The sequence below is a fragment of the Camelina sativa genome, chromosome 7 (assembly GCF_000633955.1).
Source record: "Camelina sativa cultivar DH55 chromosome 7, Cs, whole genome shotgun sequence".
In the NCBI taxonomy this organism is placed as follows: domain Eukaryota; kingdom Viridiplantae; phylum Streptophyta; class Magnoliopsida; order Brassicales; family Brassicaceae; genus Camelina; species Camelina sativa.
Genome location: NC_025691.1, coordinates 33,482,964 through 33,506,568, shown reverse-complemented (window position 1 = coordinate 33,506,568; position 23,605 = coordinate 33,482,964). Strand labels below are relative to the sequence as shown.

The 23,605-nt window shown below is 35.1% G+C and overlaps 4 protein-coding genes across 5 annotated transcripts; 2 read left to right on the top strand and 2 right to left on the bottom strand.

The window, feature by feature from the left end:
• On the top strand, positions 2,720-7,378 carry LOC104704077 (long chain acyl-CoA synthetase 3). The gene is made up of 17 exons (XM_010420204.2): positions 2,720-3,045; positions 3,680-3,743; positions 3,841-3,930; positions 4,047-4,103; positions 4,254-4,302; positions 4,403-4,479; positions 4,674-4,713; positions 4,801-4,895; positions 4,993-5,160; positions 5,263-5,373; positions 5,458-5,545; positions 5,620-5,686; positions 5,772-5,847; positions 5,938-6,441; positions 6,523-6,705; positions 6,802-6,921; positions 7,018-7,378. Exons 1-17 carry the CDS (start codon positions 2,891-2,893, stop codon positions 7,054-7,056), a joined length of 1,983 nt encoding a protein of 660 aa, XP_010418506.1. The 5' UTR covers positions 2,720-2,890; the 3' UTR covers positions 7,057-7,378.
• LOC104704075 (endoglucanase 6) lies at positions 7,644-12,092 on the bottom strand. Of its 2 annotated transcripts, XM_010420202.2 has the most exons (8): positions 11,748-12,092; positions 11,295-11,507; positions 10,591-10,791; positions 9,664-9,753; positions 9,423-9,587; positions 8,702-9,335; positions 8,542-8,610; positions 7,644-8,457 (listed from the first exon to the last, which is right to left on the bottom strand). In XM_010420202.2, exons 1-8 carry the CDS (start codon positions 11,937-11,939, stop codon positions 8,165-8,167), a joined length of 1,857 nt encoding a protein of 618 aa, XP_010418504.1. In that variant the 5' UTR covers positions 11,940-12,092; the 3' UTR covers positions 7,644-8,164. The 2 variants fall into 2 exon arrangements, with proteins under 2 accessions (XP_010418504.1, XP_010418505.1); XM_010420203.2 differs by lacking the exons at positions 11,295-11,507; positions 11,748-12,092 and adding an exon at positions 10,926-11,163.
• LOC104705239 lies at positions 16,127-18,399 on the top strand. The gene is made up of 5 exons (XM_010421205.1): positions 16,127-16,891; positions 16,970-17,155; positions 17,240-17,654; positions 17,748-18,268; positions 18,355-18,399. The coding sequence occupies exons 1-5, from the start codon at positions 16,127-16,129 to the stop codon at positions 18,397-18,399; spliced, it is 1,932 nt and encodes a 643-aa protein (XP_010419507.1).
• Positions 18,653-19,335, bottom strand: LOC109125520 (uncharacterized protein At4g04775-like). The gene is made up of 2 exons (XM_019227223.1): positions 19,010-19,335; positions 18,653-18,931 (listed from the first exon to the last, which is right to left on the bottom strand). Exons 1-2 carry the CDS (start codon positions 19,178-19,180, stop codon positions 18,653-18,655), a joined length of 450 nt encoding a protein of 149 aa, XP_019082768.1. The 5' UTR covers positions 19,181-19,335.

Here is a 23,605-nt window from a genome sequence, read left to right as displayed (position 1 = left end):
TGGGCCTAAACTAAAGCCTACATTGTGAAATATCAATGACCCATACAATGGTGTAAACTGGCACAACATTATTGAGATTGATTGATGTCCTTACTTGATAATTTGTATTTTGTAAAATTGTGGAACTGCTTGTGTGATTCATGTTATTTTTTCGTTCAACTAGTGTATATAGAATGTTAAATTACCTATTCAGTAAATTAGTCTACACTAACAAATAATATTATAAATACATTACTTTTTACGTAATGACTATGTTAATCTGTTATATACATACTTTTCACGATCATACAATTTTACAATTTAATGGTTGCAAATAGTATGACGAGAACTAAAACCTATCCTTTTAAAACAATTGTTGAAAATATATAACATATATTTTATAAAACCGAATGTATTATACACTCGATTTGAAAATATATAACATATATTCTACGTAATTAATGACTATGTTAATCTGTTATATATACATACTTATTTGGCTTTCACGATCATACAATTTTACAATTTAATGGTTGCAAATAGCCAAATAGTATATGACTAGAACTAAAAACTAACCTTTTATATTTAAACTAATTGTTGAAAATATATATAACATGTCTTTTATAAAATCGAGTGTATAACACATGAAAATCAAGATAGACAAATCAAGAACACGTAAATACACGATTTGGTGTCTTTCGTGTTTGTTCGTATAAAGCTTCCAAAATTTCAAAGCTGTTAGTTTTTGAAATGTATCAAAAATTAATTGTTCCCTTATCTTTTTTTTTGGTTTTTGGTTAAAGGATTACCCCCTCCCCTTATGCCTTATCTATAACGACTTGCAGTTGTAGTGTTTGAAAATGTAGCAAGAATCTTAAGGATGTGGTTTGACACATTCAAAAGAATACGACTTTGTTATTTGTTAAAAACAAAAGGCTCAGAAGTTTTCGTGTAGAAGAATTCAAAGTCAACTGTATGAAACTCAGATTAAGACCAAAACGCCAAATAAGCTGTCGTATAATTTTTGGTTGCATTTATTAAATTAAGGAAGTACTTTAATTAGTGACGAAATCAAAACTCTATAATTTTCGTTTAGTCCTTTTCGTACGGACGTCCGTTCTTAATTTAGTTCAAATTTCATTTGCCTTATTACAAACAAGTTTTGATTTGTTGATAACTTTTAACTTGGATATCACTATATAACTAGAACTCTGAACTCTGAACTTGTGTCAGAATAAACATGAAGAACAAATCTATGGATATATTACTAGTTTTCTTGATTAGTCAATAATATACTCAATATATGCTTGTTTATAAAAAGTAACATAGTGACCGTGACTATGTAATGTAATGTAAGGTTTCCATATAAATGGAAATAGAATCGCGCGCACATACACACATTTTAGACATGTAGTTTAGAGGGCGACTAGTTTCATGTATATGGATCAATTGATGTAGAATAAACAATAAAGTAATCTATATAAGAGCGTGGTCCGTCGTTGATTTAAACTTCGATTGCCTTGTTAGGTACGAAGTACAAACTAATCCAAATGCGACGTGACGGAAATAATGAATTAATGATAGTGGCCCCTATCTATAAATTTCGTTACTAACTTTATATCCTGAAATGTTGTCCACGAAAAATGCCAAGAATCTCTATGTAAGTTCGTTATTTTTTTTATGGTTCAACTAACAACTAATGAACATAATGGTGGTGTGGGAACAAATCAGGATTCTTATCAGATGATCATGATACTGGATCTACTTCATAAGGATAAGGATGTGCAAATTTTAAAATACTCATGTTACAACAAAACATATATATATAGTATAAAATTTAAGATCCGTTTAAAAAAAAAAAAAAAAAAAAAAAAAAAAAAAAAAAAAAAANAACAATTTAAGAAAGTTATGAAAATAATTAGCCAATGAATAAAATAAAATAGAATTTGTGACAGATTGAAACATAATCTTTAGTTGCATGAATTCATGTCATGTCTCTAGCTATCATATTTTTGTTTTGCTCATACATCTTGAATCTTTAACTAAAAGAAAAATCAGACCAAATTGTTTCATTACTTAGTCTCATGCGGCTTCCAGATATTGGCAACATTTTGTCTTAGTTTCATAAATCACAACATGGTCAACAAGGGTTTGGAGTTTGGAGTTTGGATATGGTTATGGTTAACCACTATGTATGATATTTATTTGTATATTGATTATTTTTAAAATGTCATAAGGCCTCTATAATATCCGGATAGCAATATAATCTTACTGTTCTATGAAAGTCAAATATCAATATTATAAGCAACGACCTTGCACTTGTGTGCTGTCAAAAGAACCTGGTAGTTTAGGAATTCCATTTAACATTCTGTTAAATTTTCTTATATATAGTACTTAATTACTTAAAAGGTCTGGATTATCATAAATATGTGAGTAACATGTACACCATTAATTGGATCCAATGTTTATAGTATACTATATCCTAAAAGAAGTAGGAACAATGATAAAAAGATCCAGTATATATGAAAGTGTCCACATTCTTATCTTTATTTTAATCAAATAATTTTTCTTGATTTTTTTTTTTGATAAAATCAAAATGTTATAAAGACTTTATTATTTCTTCTTTTTGGTTAACTGATTAAAAATAAATAGATAAAATCTAAGTAATAATACTATAAGCTTTTATATTAAGGGGAAAAAGTAAAACAAGATATAAATTACTATCACCCAATATTGAGGATTGGTCAGCAACCCTCGTGTCTTTCAAATCATTTTTGGTTTTCCTCTTTATAACATTCACACGCCATTTTAAAATTGTGTCTCTCTAGTTGCTCTGCTCCATTAAAAATCAAACACAAACGATCAAAACACATAAAAGACACAGATAATTAAGGACATATACGCAAAAGAAATGGCGACGAGTCGATACATCATAGAGGTTGAGAAGGGAAAGGAAGGCGTTGATGGAGGAAGTCCATCTGTTGGTCCGGTTTACCGGAGTATCTACGCTAAAGATGGTTTTCCTGAACCGGCCGATGATCTCGTCAGTGCATGGGATATTTTCCGGTTAGATATATATATATATATCTCTTACCTTTTCTTCTCTTACAAAGAGAAAAACTATCAAACTAGCTCCACCTCTTTGGATTCACTAACTTTTATTTATAAAATTTATTTTTCTGATTAATGGAGTTTATTTGATTATAATTCACTAATGAATAGTGATTTCTTTTGTGTGTTTGTTTCTTTATCTCTTTTTTTTTTTTTTTTTTTTTTTTTTTTTTTTTTTTTTTTTNNAAACGTTGTTTCTAGTCTTTCCTTTCGTGGGTTCCAAGCTTTTCATATTGCTGAAAAAATATGGAGGAAATAGTACTTTGCGTTTGGGGAGGTTTTGCTTGATTTTTTGTAAATGAACTTTATGTGAAAGTTCAACATTCAACATTAGATTTTTTTTTTTAGAATAGTCAAATTATTGCAACGGCGACTATGATTCTTTTTTTACTTGACTTTCATATGAAGATCCGAGAGCAACCATTAATGAATGCAATTTGTCTTCAAATGATTTCATTGCATCTAAGATCTCAGAACTTATCCAAGAGCTGTTACTTTATTCCGTGCCTCTGTTCATGGCTATTAATAAAAAAATGACAATATTGTGTAACTTCTTATGTGAATGTTATATGTTTTGAATATTATACAGTCTGTCTGTGGAGAAGTCTCCAAATAATCCTATGCTTGGTCGTAGAGAAATCGTTGATGGAAAAGTAAGTAATCAGCAACTTAATTATTAGTATTATCCAACTTAAGTACCAGAAATTAATTAGTAATACAATTTGTGTGTGTTTTTATTATTGAGTACAGGCTGGGAAATATGTATGGCAAACTTACAAAGAAGTATATGATGTAGTGATCAAGCTTGGAAACTCTATCAGAACTATTGGAGTTGGAAAAGTAATTAGTGTTCTAAACACATTATTGTTTTTGATTTAGCACCAAAGATAGTGAAATTTCATCTAAGATTTTCAACAGTATGTATATTAATTACAATTAAATGATTGGTGGAGCAGGGAGAAAAGTGCGGTATTTATGGTGCCAACAGTCCTGAATGGATCATAAGCATGGAGGTAATATGAGCGTCAACATCATATTTTGATAACCATAAATTATATATGGTTGATGAACTATATATATCATCTTTTTCACGTTCTCTACTTTTAATCATTTAAAGTATTTATCGAATTTTCATCTTTTATTTATCTATGTATTTATTTCAGGCTTGCAATGCTCATGGACTCTACTGTGTACCTTTATATGACACTCTAGGTGTGTAATGTAACATTTGTCTTTTCTATGGATTATTTATTTTCAGATATAATTGGAGTCATGTATGTATAATAGTTTGAATTGATGATGCATTTGATAGGTGCTGGAGCAATAGAGTTCATCATTTGTCATGCTGAGGTCTCACTTGCTTTTTCTGAGGAGAAAAAGATCTCTGAGGTAATTTCTTATCAAAGACAAATGTTTTGCAATTTGTAGTTATATGTCAAATTTTTCTTGATCATTAGCTTAATGTTATGTTTCAATTCAAGACTAACTTGACGATGAGTGGACTGACTTATATTACTTTGCCTCTTACTGCAAATATGGGCTTTCTAACCACTAAAATTAACAACATTCTTTTTATGTTTCAGTTATTAAAGACAGCTCCGAATTCAACTAAGTATTTGAAGAGTAAGTAAGCTATTCTTGTCTTTGATTGTTTAATAAAATTGTCCAGTGAATGAAACAAGTTTTGTTTTATTTTTCTTCTTGCAACAGATATTGTGAGCTTTGGTGAGGTTACAAGTGAGCAAAGAGCAGAAGCTGAGAGACTTGGATTAACAATATATTCATGGGACCAATTCTTGAAGCTAGTAAGAGAATCATATTCGTATTTTAATTTTGTATTCTACTTTAATTAACATCATCCCTATATAACAATTTAAATCCTGAACATATAAATGTACGTAGGGTGAGGGTAAAGAATATGAATTACCAGAGAAGAAAAGAAACGATGTTTGCACCATCATGTATACAAGTGGAACAACTGGTGATCCTAAAGGAGTCTTGCTTACAAATGAGAGCATTATTCATCTACTTGAAGGTGTTAGAAAATTGCTTAAAACTATCAATGAAGAGGTAACTTATTCTTGTTTACATCATCACTACCTAAAGAATAGTGGAAATGTTTAGATCATTATTCTAATAAATTTCTTGTTTCTGTTGTGGAAAATGTTACAGTTAACCAGCAAAGATGTTTACCTATCATATCTACCTCTGGCTCATATCTTCGATCGTGTGATTGAGGAGCTCTTTATTTATGAAGCAGCCTCTATCGGATTCTGGCGAGGGGTAAAGTTGCATAAGGATCTGTTTGTTTTGTCTATAGAATCTTTTCATAAGAGGCTAATAATTCACAATGTGTTTCTTCATCAGGATGTTAAGATATTGATAGAAGACATTGCTGCATTGAAACCGACTGTTTTCTGCGCTGTTCCTCGCGTGCTAGAGAGAATATACAACGGTAAATATTTTGCAAGACTAGTTAAAAATATATTTTTGAATGAATTGTTCTCAGCTGTTTATATTAATTTTCAGGTCTTCAGCAGAAACTTTCTGATGGTGGACTCATAAAGAAGACATTATTCAACTTTGCATTTAACCAGTAAGTGTATCATATTTAGATCAGAATCCACAGTTTTATAAAAAATTAATCTCTGTTTCTAAAACCATTTTGATAACTTGAACAGCAAACAAAAAAACATGGAGAAAGGGAAGACTCATACACAAGCATCTCCCCTCGCTGACAAAGTTGTATTTAAAAAGGTGACATTAAAATCTACACTCTCTGTATCCTGAACCTTTGGATTGTTAGAAGTAAACCAAATCTTGAACGATTAAACAAAACTGTTTTAGGTTAAAGAAGGATTGGGAGGAAACGTGCGTCTGATCCTCTCAGGAGCAGCTCCACTTGCAGCTCACATCGAATCTTTCCTTCGAGTTGTTGCATGTGCTCATGTTTTGCAAGGATACGGTCTAACAGAGAGTTGTGGTGGGACATTTGTGTCCATTCCAAATGAGCTTGCTATGCTTGGAACGGTTGGTCCACCGGTTCCAAACGTTGACATAAGGCTCGAGTCAGTTCCAGAGATGGGTTACGACGCTCTTGCAAGCAAGCCGCGTGGAGAGGTTTGCATCAGAGGAAAGACATTGTTCTCAGGATATTACAAACGTGAAGATCTCACTCAAGAAGTCCTCATTGATGGATGGCTTCACACTGGTGATGTTGGTGAGTGGCAACCAGATGGAGCATTGAAAATCATCGACCGTAAGAAGAACATCTTTAAACTCTCACAAGGAGAATACGTTGCGGTTGAGAACCTGGAGAACATTTATAGCCACGTAGCCGCCATTGAATCGGTATTAGTTGAGAAGATAACTATAATATACCGTTAAATAAGAATTTTTAACTAACTAATGATGTATTAAAACATTTTGCAGATATGGGTATATGGAAACAGCTATGAGTCTTACTTAGTGGCTGTGGTATGTCCAAGCAAGATACATATCGAACATTGGGCTAAAGAACACAATGTTTCAGGAGACTTTGAGTCTATCTGTCAAAACCCAAAGACTAAAGAGTTTATACTTGGAGAATTCAACAGAGTAGCCAAAGACAAAAAGGTTAACATATATTTTTGTTCATGATTCTTCTTAATACTTGTTTGTTTTTTTCAACAATCTTTTAACAAATAGAATTTTGGGTCTTTTGCTTTACAGCTGAAGGGATTTGAGCTGATCAAAGGTGTTCATTTGGACACAGTCCCATTTGACATGGAAAGAGATCTCATCACACCTTCTTACAAGAAGAAGAGGCCTCAGCTTCTCAAGTACTATCAAGTAAATTACCTATTTGGCTTGATGATGTTTTGGTGTCTGCATAATCGAATTATGTATCTTAACCTAAAACCGCTTACTCTGTTCTTCTCTACGCAGAAAGAGATCGATGAAATGTATAACAAGGCAAAGAAGTAAAACTTCTATACTCTGTCCCCAGTTAGAGTGTGAAGAAAGGAAGTTGTTTGGACAATTCTCAGGGTTATATATTTCGCCTTTCGCTCTAAATCATATTGTTGTTATATGTCTCTCTCTATGTTGTGTTAATATCAAAGTTGCTTGTGCCAAATACATTAGTCTTTTTTCTTTCTTTTTTTTGCTTGCTTGTAAGCAAAGAAATATGTCTTATTTTGTAGTTAACATTCTCCTCATGTTTTGTGTATTTGTATTTACATTGTATTAATAAAGTTCTATGTGTGTATAAGCCACAATGTATATAATTTTCAACTTTTATAAATTACATTTACTGAGTATATCCTCGACTCATTGGTAAATAGATAGATTCGGTGTAACTTACTACTTACAACATTGTAGAAAATATAAACAACTTGGGAAAAACGTTACAAGTGATGATCTACTACAAGTCTACAACACCTTGTAGAAAAGAAAAGTGATACATTATTGGTCTTTTTCTCAAAACAAGTTTACTTTTTGCTAATTTCACATTAATTAATATCACTAACTTTCAAAGTCGTTTGTATGCATGTGTAGAAAACAAGTATACCTAACATAAGTTGATTGCCACCAAATCACATTTCATTAAAGACTGTTGTTGAGTTTTACAACTGCCATAGACCCACCAAAAAAAGATAAACACAAAAGGACAAAGACACAGACATGTTTTTTGAGCTACAAGGAATTGAAAAAACAATCCTTGCAATATCTCACAAGACCCCTTTTATAAGAGAAGGAAGATCTCAGTATCTCACAAACACTATCTCTCTTTCTCTAATCTTCCTCACTCTCTCTCTTTCACTATATATATATATATAAATATTTATATATGAATTTTTAAAGCATTGAACTTGGAGGAGAAAGAGGATGAGCACTTTCACTCTTCTTTAATTTTTTGAAGAGTCTTCACTTTGTCTCTTCACACCTTTCTTCAACCCCTTCTTTCAACCCTTCTATATTCACCAGAGAAACCCAAAAGTAAAAATGAAGATAACAGACGAACCCAGAGGTAAAAACCAAAGACTTTCTCCCTTCTTCTCACGACCTATACACACTGAATGTTGTTGTTTGGTCAAGCCAAAGTGTAGCTTGATACTGCGACATTGGCCGGTGATGTTGAGTGAATGTAAACGAACTCTAAGGATTTCCCGGATGGCAATGAGTGCATCCAAGAGGGTAGACCGAACGAATTGCCTGATCTCGAGAGCCCCCAGATTGGTCCATAGAGATTCTTGATCGAAAGGTTGAGACTTTTTAGAGGTCTAGAAGATTTGTTAATCACAGTTGTCGAGTATCTGTAGTAAGTCCTTCCCTTTGAAACCCATGAACCAGTTACCTTCTGAACTATAGCCACTGGACCAGAAGCTGTACAACAAGTAAACAACAGAGTCAAGCCTCTGTTTAATAGACACTCATAGACTCACATGTAGACAAAAGAAAGAAGCATACCTCGGACTGGAGTAGTCACTCTTGGTTTACGAATAGGCATTGGTCTTCTGACAACAGGAGCAGGAACCGCTGCAGGGACGCAACCAATAAAAAAGGATAAGCAAACTATGTCTGAGTTCCAAACTTCAATCTCAGGGACATTGCAATTTCAGACACAAACCTGGAAGAAACTGGCTATAACCGGAATGACCACTGCTGAGACGAGCAAGAACACCAAGGAGTGGTGCATTGTTGTAAGTAGCAGGCTCAGTCTGCTCATAGTTATCTCTCCTGTCAGCGAAATTGTCGTAAGCATCAGGACCGCCGACAATAGCACCAGTGAGAAGGTTCGGATCACTGCCTTTACGGCTGAACCAGGTGGCATATCCACCTCGGCATGTGACAAATGTGCGGTCGACCTTGACAGAGACAATGGAGGAGCCTCTGTGGTGAACTCTCTGAGGGAAATTGTTACCATAACCAACCATGTAGCTGGTTGCTCTTGGGTTATCTCCAAGAATATAATCAACCTGAGATTTCGCAAACGAAAGAAGCTGCGAAGGAGCGACGATTCCAGCGGAACATCTCAAGTTGCTTCGAGAGGAAGTAAGGTAATCAGAGTAAACCGTGGTCAAGAAGGAAGCACTTGTGACAAACTGCATATTGTTCCAACGTTGTCTGAAAATCAAACCACCTGGAGTCTTCTGAATGTTCCTGGAGCCTTTACCCAACAACGAACACATAAAGAAATCAGCTTTGTCCTTAAACCTCCTGAACACAGGCGCGTGACGTCCTGCTTTGCCTTGCATCAGAAACTGTCCAAAAATAAAATAAACCGGGTTAGAATCACAAACCAAAAATGTCTTCAAAACCGGTTAAAACTAAAAAAAATCCCAACTAACCTTGGCAACAAGGGTTTGCACACCAGCGTACTTGACGTCCCAACCGAACTCAGTCATGGACCAACCGGTTCCACCCATGGCGTCACCGTTGCGACCGAGGTAGTCCAAGTAGAACTGATTGTTAGAAGCCTGGTATAGCCACGCAGCTGCCCACAATAACTCGTCCTGATCGTTGAGAAACAAATTTGTTAAAGCACTTAAATTATCAAATCTCAGATTACAAAATCTATTTGGATCTTACATTGTAACCACTGACGGATCGGTAGTATTTCTGGGCAATGGTGATACTGCTGTCGTATTTGCCTCTGTATTTGTCGGCGAAATCAAACAACTGTAACCCAATACAAAAAATAAACAAAGGAATTAGGGTGGCAAATCCGTTATAAAACACTGGAGACAAGGTTAGTTTTGTAGTGGTAGATTCGTGGTATTGATCTAGAAGAGAGGTTAATTTGGGGAAAGTTGTTACAAGGATGGGGCACCGACAGCCCAAGGCACGTGCGTAGTTTAAAAAAAAAAAAGAGAGAGAAAATGGAAATATTTAATTAACGGCTGAGATCAATTACAAGATCTGTAATCAAGGTCACACACAACACAAAAAACCCGTGATGGACGGGGGAACGACGTCGTTCTTTTCCACCCTCTCTACAAAGAATCCATCTTTTTGCAGGGGTCCACTTACGGGATCGACGACACGACTCCGTTTATAAATAAAAATTTAAATTCTACTATGATATTCAAAAAGAGTTTTAATACTACTGTGTGTCACACTAAACCCCTGGGTGACTAAAATGTAATTTAAAGCAAAATCTCAGAGGATATTTCTATTTCAAAGCTTCTTTTTTTTTTTGTTTTGTTTTGAGTTGCAGTCAGAATAAAAACAAAGAAACAATTTCGGTTAAACTTAATTTTCAGATTTGTCATTATCAAATTACCATACATACTACTCGAAATAACGCCTAACGTGCGCGGAAAATGACATTTTTTCTAGTTTCTTTCTACTCTGCAGCAGTGCAATACTATTTAATGTGTTCTGCTTCTGCAGCAACTTCTTTAACGTAACTGCCTGTCTAGTAATTTAATTAACATCCCCACACATTTTTTTTATTATTGCTAACGTGCGCTTCTTAAAGAGTAAAAAAAAATGCGCCGAGTTATTTTATTTTACCTGATAGGCGTGGGTGAGTAGGAGCCTAGAGTACACAGGGTTAGACCGGCGGAAGACAATTGATGCTGCGGCCATGGCGGCTGCTGTTTCTCCGGCGAGATCCGACCCGGGATTACTCGGATCTATCCTGTATGCTTTACGGTCCGTCGTCATTTCTTCCGGTCTCTGCCAACAGTAATGGTCGGTGTTGCCATCTCCAACCTAACAAAAAAAAAAATCCAAATAAAAATTACAGTACTTAATCACGTAAAAATCAATATCAAATTTTGTAATAATATTACTAATAAAGTAGTAGTAGTAGTAGTATAGATCAGAGAGAGAGAGAGAGAGAGTACCTCGCCGTAAAGGACGTTGGGCTCAGGATGGGCTTTGATGAAGTAATCAGTACCCCATTTAATGGCGTCAATGGAGTTCCCAAGCTCGCCGTTGGCTCGTAACTGATCCCCGTACTCAATCACGCTCCACGCCATCATCGTCACCGTGAACGCCATCGGAAGTCCGAATTTCACATTGTCTCCGGCGTCGTAGTAACCTCCCACTAGATTCACCTGATATATACATACATCAAGATTTTTTAGGTAACCGGACGAACACATGATANTTCCAAATAAAAATTACAGTACTTATCACGTAAAAATCAATATCAATTTTGTAATAATAATACTAATAAAGTAGTAGTATAGAGAGAGAGAGAGAGAGAGTACCTCGCCGTAAAGGACGTTGGGCTCAGGATGGGCTTTGATAAAGTAATCAGTACCCCATTTAATGGCGTCAATGGAGTTCCCAAGCTCGCCGTTGGCTCGTAACTGATCCCCGTACTCAATCACGCTCCACGCCATCATAGTCACCGTGAACGCCATCGGAAGTCCGAATTTCACATTGTCTCCGGCGTCGTAGTAACCTCCCACTAGATTCACCTGATATACAAACATCAAGATTTTTTAGGTAACCGGACGAACACATGAAAACAATGCCTTGAACGACGAATAGATCTATTGTACAAGAAAAAAAAAAACAAGAGTTTGATTCTCGAAATATATATAGAGGGTTAACGTGTCTGGTTTTAGATATGATGAACGGCGACAATGTCTTAATCAGAGAATACAAAATAGAGAGATAGAGAGAGAGAGAGAGAGAGGAGAGAGAAGGAGACGTACGCCGCTTGATTTGCCGTCGGTGAGACCGGAGTGAGAACGCCAAGTGACTCTCTGGTTACGAGGGAGAACGCCAGATCTCTGAGCTTCGAAGAAGAGAAGACTCTTGGAAAGAGCTTGACCGTAATCATGGCCGGAGAAAGCTACCGGAAAACAGAGAAGCAGCAGTAACAGAGCAGCAGATACGGACCCCATCACTTTCTTTTGTTTTTTTTTTAAAAGAAGAGAAATGCCGGCGAGGTTATCAGCTGAATAAGACTGAGAAAAAAGTCGCCGGAGCTAGAAGGGAGAAGGGAGGGAGTTGTGAAGACGAAGGGACGAGCTCAAGTGTGATATATAGTAGTACTCAGTACTCTGAAGGAGGAAGGAGAAAGCAGGAAGGTACCAAGCGACACTAATTTTTTTGACAGTTAGCTTTCATTTAATGATTTTATTATTATTATTATTATTTTAGTTTCCTTTTCATTCATTATTATTATGTATTTATGTTTTTTTCTTTTCTTTTCATAATGTTTTTTTTTATTATTATTACTATTTGAGTGTGATTATTATTAAGTAGTTATTTAATTCGTTGATCGAACTTTTGAAATGTACTACATCACCTATGTACATACGTTTAAGACAATGATTTTTGAAATATATATAGAAGATTTAATTAGTTAATTAATCAGGTGGAAATTTATGTCTTCGGCATTAATTATCATAAATTAATTGGAAAAACAGTTATTCTTTTTTTTTTCTTAAAGACGTAACGTCATTTTTTTTTTTTAAAGGAACTCCTGAGAGAGTAATTACAAAAACATTTTGAAAAAATAATGATTTATTCTTTAACAAAAAAAAAATAATGATTTATTATTTTTGAAAGAAAAGAAAAATGGAAAGAACAAAGTCATGTGAGTGTTCCCATGAATCTTTACGTCTCTCTCTCTTTTCACATATAGGGGCGGCGAGGTGGTAAAATGAATGTGTTTACATTCACATAAAGTAATGGTCATACTACCGTCTAAAACTAGATTTGTTTACTCCATATTAGTGGTTAATTAATAAGATTAATACTATATATTATTATTATCAAGGCGTTATATGGTGAGTGTGAAGACGAGGAATAAAGGTGTGATTTTGCCCCCAACTGATTTTGTTCGCTTTTGTGTAAATTCTCCTTATTACCCCACTCCCCTTATCGTGAAGAACCTTGCACACTTCATTGCTTTATAGGGTTTATACAGGAATCAACTACCAAAAAAAATGCTAGGTCCTCTTTTTCATAGAAACCTATACCAGTAGTATCATTTTAATAACTTTAAGACGCTCCATTTAGTTCTCAAAATACTACTGGTATAGTTCTCAAAACCTATACTAGTAGTATCATTGAACAGTTGTGAATTTTAGAAGAAGAAAAAATTTAGTAAGTTTGAAAAAAATAGTGTAATTTGGTATATTTTTTGGCTAAGATGAAACATAGATATAGAGAGCAATGTTGATGTATAATTGCTAAACAGAGAGACAGAGAGAGAGTAACGTAAAAAGATGACAATGGGAAAACACGTTGACGAGCAGCTTTGACATCTGGTTTTCTTCTGGCTTAACCATCTATCAAAGTGGGTTAACCCGACAAACCGACAACCGAACACTCTTCTCTTCTTCCCTTTTTTTTTTTTTTTAATATTTTCAGTTCCATCACCTCTTTCTTTATCTAATTCTTCCATCAATGAGCACTAGTTACCACTTACCAGTATACCTTTTGATTCACAAATAGAAAACTCCATCCAACTCAAAGCCTTGTTGAAACAAAAAAAAACACTCTTAAGGTGAGATTTGAATCAAATTATGTATCAATGCTTTATTTTGTTTTTCTTTCTAAGTTGATATAGTACTACTTAAATTGATTTGTGTGCCTTGCCTTATATAACTACTACTGCAGTACAGTATGTTTTAGTAAGTACTACCAACGTGTTATATAACTTATTAAACAAAGTGAAATTGTAATTTAACATTAGTATTATAATAGTAGTATTTTGAATTAGTAGTGGAGAGGGATACGTACGTGGTGGTTACAAGAAGTAGTAGAAGAAGAAGAAGAAAAGGACAAAAGAAGAGAAATTAAGGGGGGGAGTCAAAACGGACAAGCCTCCTTGTCAGATGGCTTTATTCCCCCAACCGCAATCAACGGCCTCCCGCCGAATCATTCTTTTTACTACTTTACCTCTCTCTCTTCTTCTTCTTCTTTTTTTTCTTCTTCATCCTAATCCTATAGCTATCTCACAAATCTTCTCATTTTTTCTTTCTTTATATTTTATAATAATGTATTTGCATTTCTTTTTATAAATGAGAAATTTCTTCAGGTTTGCTTTTTCTTTTTTCTTTTGACCGTATATATTTAATCTTATCTTTTTAGCTTCTTTAATCAGAGAAAACGAATGTAAGTTTTATCTTGTTATCGTCTAAAACCTAGTATAGTAGTAGTATCTTTAACTGCGCTGCGCGGTTTGGAAAAGTAAACTGACACGACACGTAGGAAGAAGGTCAAAGAGGCAAAAAGCTCTCCGGTTTGACCGAGTTGTCGCCGGTTGTGTCACGGCCACGGCACCGTTCCACTCAGGTGATCGTATTTTTGGTAATGGGTCCCACTTGCTTTTGTACTTCCCAACCAATTAAAAACGTTTCATCCTTACAAACAACGGTAATAGTAATAAATAGGGAGAGCTTTTAGCTTTCACAGTATTATGGGGGGGGAAAAGAACACAAAACGACCACTTTGAACGAAGTAATAGTGCCTTTTTGTACGTGGCAAGATCTTACTCGGTGTCATCTTAGAGACTCCATCGACAATCAACAGTCAAACAGCCCAAAACGAAAAAGCCATTGCCTTATAAATTTAAGTAGTATCTTTGGGGCTTTAATTAATAATATTTAATCCCTGACTGATGTATATTTGAGAAACAATATGTTCCGATGGGAATGTCCTCAGATGACAAGCTATATTGTTTTATTTGTTTGCATTCTTTTATCATTAATAATTACTATTAATAAAAGCTGGTATTTTTATTTTTTAAAAACATTAATTGAAGAGAGTAAAACTTATTTACAATAGTCGATTGATTTGCTTTGTGCGTCTAAAACATTTTTTTTTGTTATTCAATTTAATTTCAATCAAAATTGGTTATTCGGAATACATAGTTCTTCTATTATATAGTTGACGGAGGGAGTTAACATATAGTTTATCCACCGGTCGTATATATAAAGTAATTGATGTCTAGATCTAGAAACGAACAAACGATAAAACAATTAACTTTTGCTGTAGTTTTAAGTGAAGTGAGATTAGTTTGCACTCAAACTCTATTTGTGTGAGTCTGGCTGATAGTTTTGTAGCTGCCAAACAGCAATTCTGAGTTGTATCAGTGGGAAAAACAATCTGAGTTGTATCTTCAACTAAATTAGAAATGTGCATAACTACATATATATATATATATATATATAATAACGACCTGTATGTCCATGATAATACGTAAAGCATACATTAGTACATGTAATTTAGGCAAGTCAAGTTGGAGAAGTCACTTCTATTTATTATTTTCTTTGTTTTTTTTTCTTCTTACTGTTCTGCTGTTTTAGTAATTATACAAAATGCAAAAAACAAAACATTAGTCGTTAACTAGTTACATTTCTAATTTATTAAGTTTGACATCTGATCTATGTAATTATCATAGCTTTATATATATATATAATATATATGAGAACAATAACTTGTGGTTAGAAGAGTAATATTATCGATGTTAAAAACCATTTCATAGAGTTTTGAGCTTACCGTTTGAAACAATATAATACACATTTTAACATTTTTAATAGGCTGAGGTAATTTTTTTGACAACAAAAAAAACAATAAACTGTGGAAATTTTGTCAACTGAAAAAATAATAGATAAATAGGTGGAATGTGAAAGCAATAAAAGCAACTTATTGAACGATATACATAGTAATAAGATTTAAATTTATTTCCAGTATGTAAATAGATTAGATAGGGACAGACATTCTATTTTCCCATGGAAACTATCGTATCGAACCAGATAGAACTCGTTCTTTATCCTCGGTCTATTTTTTCTCGAAATAAAAGTTCGAAATCAATTTCCCCCCGAGTCGAAAGTTCGAAAGCTATATCTCCACAGTTTAATTCTATTTCATAAATTAACCCATATATCGGTTTACTATTTACTTAACCGATTAGAAGAAAACTAAACCCAAATTAAACCAAAATAAACCTGACTTCGACCCGTTAAACTTCGATTCACTATCCAAAAATCCCTAAAACTAAAAATCCCCAAATTTGCGAAGAACCCTAGATCAAAGCTTAATTCTTTGCTTAAATTTCTTTGGGAAAACAGCTTCAATGGCGATTGTCCTGGCATATGCAGACTTCAGAGGAGATTTTGATGAAGAAGCACATGACAGAGATGAATTTCACATCGACCAGTTGGTGAATGAGTTCGTCGATGAACCACCAGTCCGCCATGATGTGTATCCGGAGAGTGATACCGATGAAAACGGTGACGGTACAGAGCCAGTTCATACACATATCAGGCACGGTGATGGGCATTTGTATGATAAGCAGACATTCTTCAGTGGAGTTGCTTTCAAAGAAGCAGTGACGGACTATGTTCTCAGAACTGGAAACAATTTGAAGCAATACAGGTATGATAAAGATAAAATTGGCTTTATGTGTGTTGGTTGTAATGGAGATGATGGTTCACGGTGTGAGTGGAAGGTGTATGCCGCAATTCTGCCAAGTGATAACATGTGGAGGATTAGAAAGTTTAATGATAAGCATAGTTGTATCCCTAATGGAGAATGTGAGATGTTCAAGGTTCCACATATAGCTAGGTTGTTTCTTGATAAGATTAGAGATAATCCTGAGTACTTCATGCCAATGAAAATGGAAGAAATCATAAAGGAAAGGTGGAAGATTAGTGTCACTAGGCATCAATGTCAGGCGACTAGAAAGAAGGCACTAATTTGGATTGATAAGGAGTATGATGAACAGTTTGCTAGATTAAGAGATTATGCTGCTGAGATATTAGAATCTAACAAGGCTTCACATGTAGAGGTTGAATGTGTGACTGATGATGGAGGGAAAGACATGTTCAATAGGTTCTATGTTTGTTTTGACAACATAAGAAGAACATGGAAAGAGACTTGTAGACCTTTAATAGGAATGGATGGTTGCTTCCTATAGAATAAGGTCAAGGGACAGCTTTTGGTAGCTTTAGGTAGAGATGCTAACAATGGTATTTATCCAATAGCATGGGGGGTTGTAAAAGTTGAGAACACCGACAATTGGGTTTGGTTTATGAAGTTGCTGAAGACTGACCTTGGACTAAATGATGGTGACGGCTTCATTATGGTCTCTGATAGGCAAAAGGTAAATTATTATTATCATGGTTTGTAACTGATTTTGATTGTGTATTTTTTATGGTACCTTTAAATGATTATTCTTATTTTGTAGGGATTGATCAAAGCTGTTCAGCTGGAATTACCAAAGATGGAGCATCGAATGTGTGTACAACACATCTACGGGAACTTGAAGAAGCATCATGGAAATAAAACTCGGATGAAGCCACTTTTGTGGGATTTGGCTTGGTCTTACAATGAGACGGATTATAAGCGGCACTTGGAGAGGATCTACTGTTATGATATTGGTGTATACAATGATGTCATGAGGACAAATCCAAAAAAATGGTGTAGGGCATTCCACAAGATTGAGAGTTATTGTGAAGATGTTGATAATAACCCCACAGAGTCTTTTAACAGCTCCATTAACAAGGCAAGGGAGAAACCATTTATTGCTATGCTAGAGACAATCAGACGACTTGCGATGGTGAGGATTGCCAGAAGGTCTGCAGAATCTTATTCTCACACAGGTAATTTCAATGATTTTTAGTATTATCAATGGTTTGATTGTTTCTCACACAGGTCTCGTTTTAAACAATAATGATTGCATTGTTTGTTTGCAGGGATCTGCACTCCATATGTTGCATTGTTTCTAGCTAAAGAGCATAAGTATGCGTGTGAGTCGAAGGTTTATTCAAGCACAAATGGAACATATGAAGTACATCATGGTTTAGATAAACATAGAGTCTGCCTTAAGAAGATGGTTTGTTCCTGCATGAAGTGGCAGATATGTGGCATCCCATGTGAACATGCCTATGCAGTCATCATCGAGAAAACACTTGTAGCCGAGAACTATGTCTGTCAATGGTTCAGGACAGCTATGTGGAGAAGAAACTACACCGAAGGCCTGGTTCCACAGAGAGGTCCAAGGTTTTGGCCTGAGACAAATGCTCCTAATGTGTGTATACCAGATGATGAAGATCAAGATAAAGGTACGAAGAAAAAGCCTGACAAAAAGAAGAAGAAGGGTGCCAATGAGTCGCCAACTAAGAAGAAACCAAAGGAGAAGAAAAGAATCCTGCATTATGGCTTTTGTGGAGAAGCGAATCATAATTCTAGGTTCCACAAGAAAGAGTTTGCCAAGGTGAATGATTTTCCTTTTCATGGTTTCAGTTTATAGAGTTTGTTTTGGTTTACTAATGTTACAATGTTTTAATTTTTTTTTTGCAGCCAAGTCAAGGAGAACCAAGTGAAGGTTCACTCACTCAAGCTTAATCAAGTTCTAATTTTGTGGTTGCCTTAATGTATTTTCGACCACATAGACTTGTAATTCCCTATGTCTTTTTTCTTTTGTCTCTTCTTAAAACTTGCTAGTGATGTATTTTGGTGAATGTTTTATGAACGGCTATGATCAATATCATAATTCTGAAATTTAACTTCTCATTCTCATTACCACAATAGCAACAACAAACTAACAACAATTGTCTTCATAGCAACAACAAACTAACAACAACACTGAATCTCTTGTTCAACCTAGTAGCTTACTGAGACCAATCATGATCATACATAAGAATACTATGATAAGCATCATTCTCTTATTGCTTGATTTGGCTTCATCCAAAGCATCTTCAACCTTCTCAAATATCTCCTTCTCCATCTTCTCATAAACCATCTTTTCCAACTCAAATCTCTCTGTTCTGATATCTTTCAGCTGCTTCTCAAGTTCAACAGTCTTTGCATCTAATGTATCTATCTCATTGACAAAAGCTTCATCAACCCATTTAAATGTGTGTTCATCGTTTCTAAGCTGCAACAACCCAAATGTTATACACAAAATTAGAAAAACAAATCAAATGTTATACACAAAATTAGAAAAAACAGTTACCTTATTGGCTACTGCAAACCCACACCGATAATATCTCCGGTACGGATTCGAATCGGACTTCGATGTCAAAGCCATGATTCCTTCCCCGCACCAACATCTCTTTGGCACACCGATAACCCTTCCTCTTGCACGGAAACTTGATTCGGTGGAATTTGTTGACACATTACTCATTGTGATACTCGAACTCGTGAAAGAAGAAGCAAATTCAAGAAGAAGAAGCAAATTCAATAAGAAGAATCGATTATGCAAGAAGTGAAAATTGATTTTAGGTTTTGATTCTGGGTTTTATGATAAACGGGTCGGGTAGGTGGAGGAATTTGGTTCAACAATTGGTTTATTTTTAGAACATATATGGTTTGGTCTCTGGTTTAGACATTATACCGCTATAATCCAGAATCGGGGAGATATAGCTTTCGAACTTTCGACTCAGAGGGAAATTGGTTTCGAACTTTTATTTCGGGGAAAAATAGACCGAGGGTAAAGAACAGGCTCTATCTGGTTTGATACGATAGTTCCCATGAGAAAATAGACCGTCTGCCCGATTAGATAGCATATAGTGATAACTTTTATTACTACTTTATTAGGTTTGACATTCACGAATGCTATCAAAACTCAAAAGTCATGGTGGAGAGTGGGAAATATTATATTTCGACCACTTCGAATATATAACAAAGTCATAATTTCTAACTATAATACACACATAGTTTCTCTCTCATTTGAATTAGGTGATAGCATAACGGTAACCAGTATGCATTATATATTATTAAGTTACAAATTCTGACTTTCTGAGTAGCTTAATAAACTATATCGTATCACCCGGTTCCAAATGTAACAATATCAAGAGTTCTTGTTAAGACAACTGTTTTGAACCCATGTGTGTTTTGAACCGAAATCCAAATTAATTAACTAATAGAAAATTGTTTTAAATGAAAAATCTCTATAATAGACACGCAGAAGTTTTGGGTGTTCACACACATGTACTTGTTATGGGATTAACAGATAGCAAGTGATTGAAAATGATTTAAGCTAGATCACCTAAGAAACTACTTTAGTATGCATGGTATCTTCTGATCGTGACCCTCCTTTTCGAGATGTCGCTCCTTCTTGCGAAAGCCATGTAACTAATTAGGGTTTAAGCATTGAATCAAAACCATACTTAACATAGAATTCTAAACCAACTCACATATCGATTCTCTAATCCGAATTAACATGGTTTTTACGACTTGATGAGATCACTTGATATACCATCACCAAATGCATTAATAGTTTATAGATGCAATGAATAACGATACTAATTAAGAGGTCCCCAGCTATACGGGCATATTAACCCGCATGGAACACCAAATGATCAAATTATTGGGGGAGACAAATAATTACATTACTTACTAAATAACCATTTCTTTTAGCGATTTGAAAAAGAAAAGAAAAGTGATACAAAACAATACACTAAAAAAATAAAAATTTAGGTGAGAGGATTCTCTCCACGCGTAACATATAACTACCGCGCAAGGACGGGCTTTTGAGAGCCCCGCAAGACTTCACACGTGCGAAGTAATAGACATGTGTCCCTACTAAAGATCTCTTTACGATTTTGATGTTTGTTTCACTTACATTTTGCCCATTTCCTCTAACCAAACCCATATCAGAATATTCTCAAGCTTAGGCAAAGTGTCTAGACTAATCAAATTTAAACCAGATTTTGTAGCATACGATATATTGAAAAGCACATGTGGATTACCCCTTTTTATATCTTGACTACCACTTAAAGCTTTTTTTAGCTACATTCAAAGGGTTACACAATGATTGTTCATGCAGAACCGATTTCCTACCCGTATCTTACTGTGTGCACAATAACTTTATCGGTAAACCTTACCAATACATTAACGAACATGATTGTCCTGTAGTAGAGGGCTTTGGACGCGTTCAATTTGGATAGTTAAAACTTAAAAGTAGCTGTCTAAAAATGTTTCGTGCGTTTGAAACGCCCCAAACGCAATAAATATCTATAGTTTTGGTAATAACAATGGGGTCCAAGTGTTTAATGGCAGCAGGTCCCTTAGGTTTTAAGGCTTTTATCTTCCAGCTTTTCTCTATCCATGATCTGCGGGGAACTCATTCCTATAAATTTCTCGTTCGTTATTTTTTTTTTCAATCTTTTTAAAGTACAACACCACCTACTACTACAAAAGTAAGTATAATTATGCTCATATAGATGTAGACGTGTATATATATTTGAATTACACTTCCCACATAACTAATAATTAATAATCATATATGATATTTGGGGCTTTAAAGGGTTGTAGGTTTTATTTAATGACTTGGATCATTCTAAAAATCTGTGATAGTGTCATACCGCAGCAGACCGATTGTATACCTAATTTTGTCCATATTACCGAATATCTAACACCTTTTAAAAGAAAAAGAAAAAAAATTGAAAGAAAGCTAGATACAATCACATGTTTCCACCAAGTATATATGTCAAAAATAATCCAAAAAAGAGTTTGTGATTTCCGCGATTGAAGCATGGACTACGTATCGTATCATAATTCAAATGTCACTCACTTGTATTGTTTAGAAATATATACTTTATTTTCTTATGATTGCATTCTATAATAAAATCCACTATTCAATTGAAAAACACATATAAGTACAAGTTGCGCTGATGAGCGTATATCAAGGTGGATTATATATGTATAAGAATAGATTAGTACTACGTGAACAATGAGCCAATCACGGAAACAAATATCACTATCTTTCTCGTTCCCCACCTATTCCTATCTTCTTTTTGTTACGGCTTTTTATAATTCTTTGTTGTGTTTTTGTATGGAACTTAGGTTGTTATTAACGCAAAGTCTGCACTTACGGTGCTATATTATTTTCTCCCCTTTGCCATTTATTCTTTTGGTCAATTGATTATTGAGGTTACAAAACAATGGGAACTCACAATCTCTTTTCACACACCTACAACGGACGTTCTGGACTCGGTTTAAAGTTTTTTTACCGAGAATCATAGTTTACATAGTACTGAAAAGGACTAAGCTACATAGTACTGAAATGTTCAATCCGAAGCTTCCTCATAGCTGTAGTATTTCCAGTCCACATCGACCTCCATTAGTTCACTTGCACCGACTAACAAAAATAATATAAAAACAATACTAACTATATTTTTCAGAACTATATATCTTCGTATCAACAATTTATATATATATATATATATATATATATTGTTTATTGCTATAAAATGTATCGGTTATGAAAAATTGTAAATGTACGTCATAAATTACTTTGTGACGTCATTATTTATATTATACATAACAGGCAATCATTTTGTCACATAATTTTGAGATTGAATAGTATGGAATGGAAACTAAGTAAAAAGAAAACTAAATCATCTCTCTCAGACATGATTATGGAGGAGACCATCCCGACCAAATTCTCCGACGCCAGTGAAGCTTCTGCTTGTCAGCGTCGGGACCAAATCTCTATTTTTCCTGCTCAGCGCATCCTAGTTTTCTTTTGTGTATACTTTTTCAAGTTTTTTTCTTCTTTTTCCCCTTTTTTAACCCTTATCAAATCTTAATAAAAGTTTCCTCTGATCCAAATCAAGGCCATCGCATGCTCCCGCCGATCTATCACTCGCCGGAGAGTCCATCTTCGCAAATCTCGGAAAGCCAATTTACTCATCCTTTTTTTGGCAATCTATCGTGAATCTAGGGTTTTCCCCAGTAGACCTAGCATTCGACGTCGATTCAAACCGAAGGCACCGGTTGTTCTCCCGCTCTATAACTCACCGGAGATGTTCCCTGCACCGCAAGCTTCTCTGTTCATTTCCGGCAACCGTCACAACCGTTTCATATCTTGGCAATCGGATCATCAACTAGGATTTTCCCCAGTGGACCTAGACACCAATGACGACTCCCGCCGCGGCCACTGCTTGCTCCCGCCGATCTCTCACTCATCGGAGAAACCCCCTGCACCGCAGATCTCTCCGCAAATCTCGGGCGACCGACAGCTTCAACTCCCATGGCGTCTTTTTCTTGGAAACCTAGGGTTTTCCCTAGTGGACCTAGGTTTCAAGAAAGGCCCATTAGCCCAAAACCGAACCAAATCAGTTTATTCTTTTCAGTTTGGGGAAAATACAAGGCTCATGACTATTCTATCAACGCCCATGTATTGCCATTGCAAAGCTCTGGTTCGTCTCCTTTTGCTCAATGGTCGAAGAATCCATTGGAGATAGATAACAACAGTGCTGCTTTGGCTATTCATTTATCTTGTCCGGAACCTGGCTTTAGTTGATTCTAGGGGATTGAGTTTTGCTTTTAAAAGCATACGAGTACATGGTCTTTGTTTCTCGAACGGTTCTAGCAAAAATGGTGTGTTTGATCTTGAACGCTTTCTGTTCAATGACGGCTACTGCTCAAGCTGGCCATCTGATGACTTCAAGCATCGTCTCCCAACCACCTTTCTCATATGGATCCTATACCAAACTGTCTCTATTGCAAATTCTCAGATTGATCCTAACCCTATGCTTTGGTTGTTAAAGCAATCTTTACCCGACTACAACAACATAGTCACCCGATTCATTGTTATGATTTC

Coding starts and splice junctions, on each gene's coding strand:
- LOC104704077 (XM_010420204.2), top strand. CDS start 2,891: ATGGCGACGAGTCGATACATCATAGAGGTTGAGAAGGGAAAGGAAGGC. Junction 5,546..5,619: donor GCTAGAGAGAATATACAACG/GTAAATATTTTG, acceptor ATTAATTTTCAG/GTCTTCAGCAGAAACTTTCT. Junction 5,848..5,937: donor ACAAAGTTGTATTTAAAAAG/GTGACATTAAAA, acceptor AAACTGTTTTAG/GTTAAAGAAGGATTGGGAGG.
- LOC104704075 (XM_010420202.2), bottom strand. CDS start 11,939: ATGGGGTCCGTATCTGCTGCTCTGTTACTGCTGCTTCTCTGTTTTCCG. Junction 10,792..11,294: donor CCAACGTCCTTTACGGCGAG/GTACTCTCTCTC, acceptor TTTTTTTGTTAG/GTTGGAGATGGCAACACCGA. Junction 8,458..8,541: donor AGTGACTACTCCAGTCCGAG/GTATGCTTCTTT, acceptor CTTGTTGTACAG/CTTCTGGTCCAGTGGCTATA.
- LOC104705239 (XM_010421205.1), top strand. CDS start 16,127: ATGGCGATTGTCCTGGCATATGCAGACTTCAGAGGAGATTTTGATGAA. Junction 16,892..16,969: donor ACATGTTCAATAGGTTCTAT/GTTTGTTTTGAC, acceptor TGCTTCCTATAG/AATAAGGTCAAGGGACAGCT. Junction 17,655..17,747: donor AGAATCTTATTCTCACACAG/GTAATTTCAATG, acceptor GTTTGTTTGCAG/GGATCTGCACTCCATATGTT.
- LOC109125520 (XM_019227223.1), bottom strand. CDS start 19,180: ATGAGTAATGTGTCAACAAATTCCACCGAATCAAGTTTCCGTGCAAGA. Junction 18,932..19,009: donor GGTTTGCAGTAGCCAATAAG/GTAACTGTTTTT, acceptor GGGTTGTTGCAG/CTTAGAAACGATGAACACAC.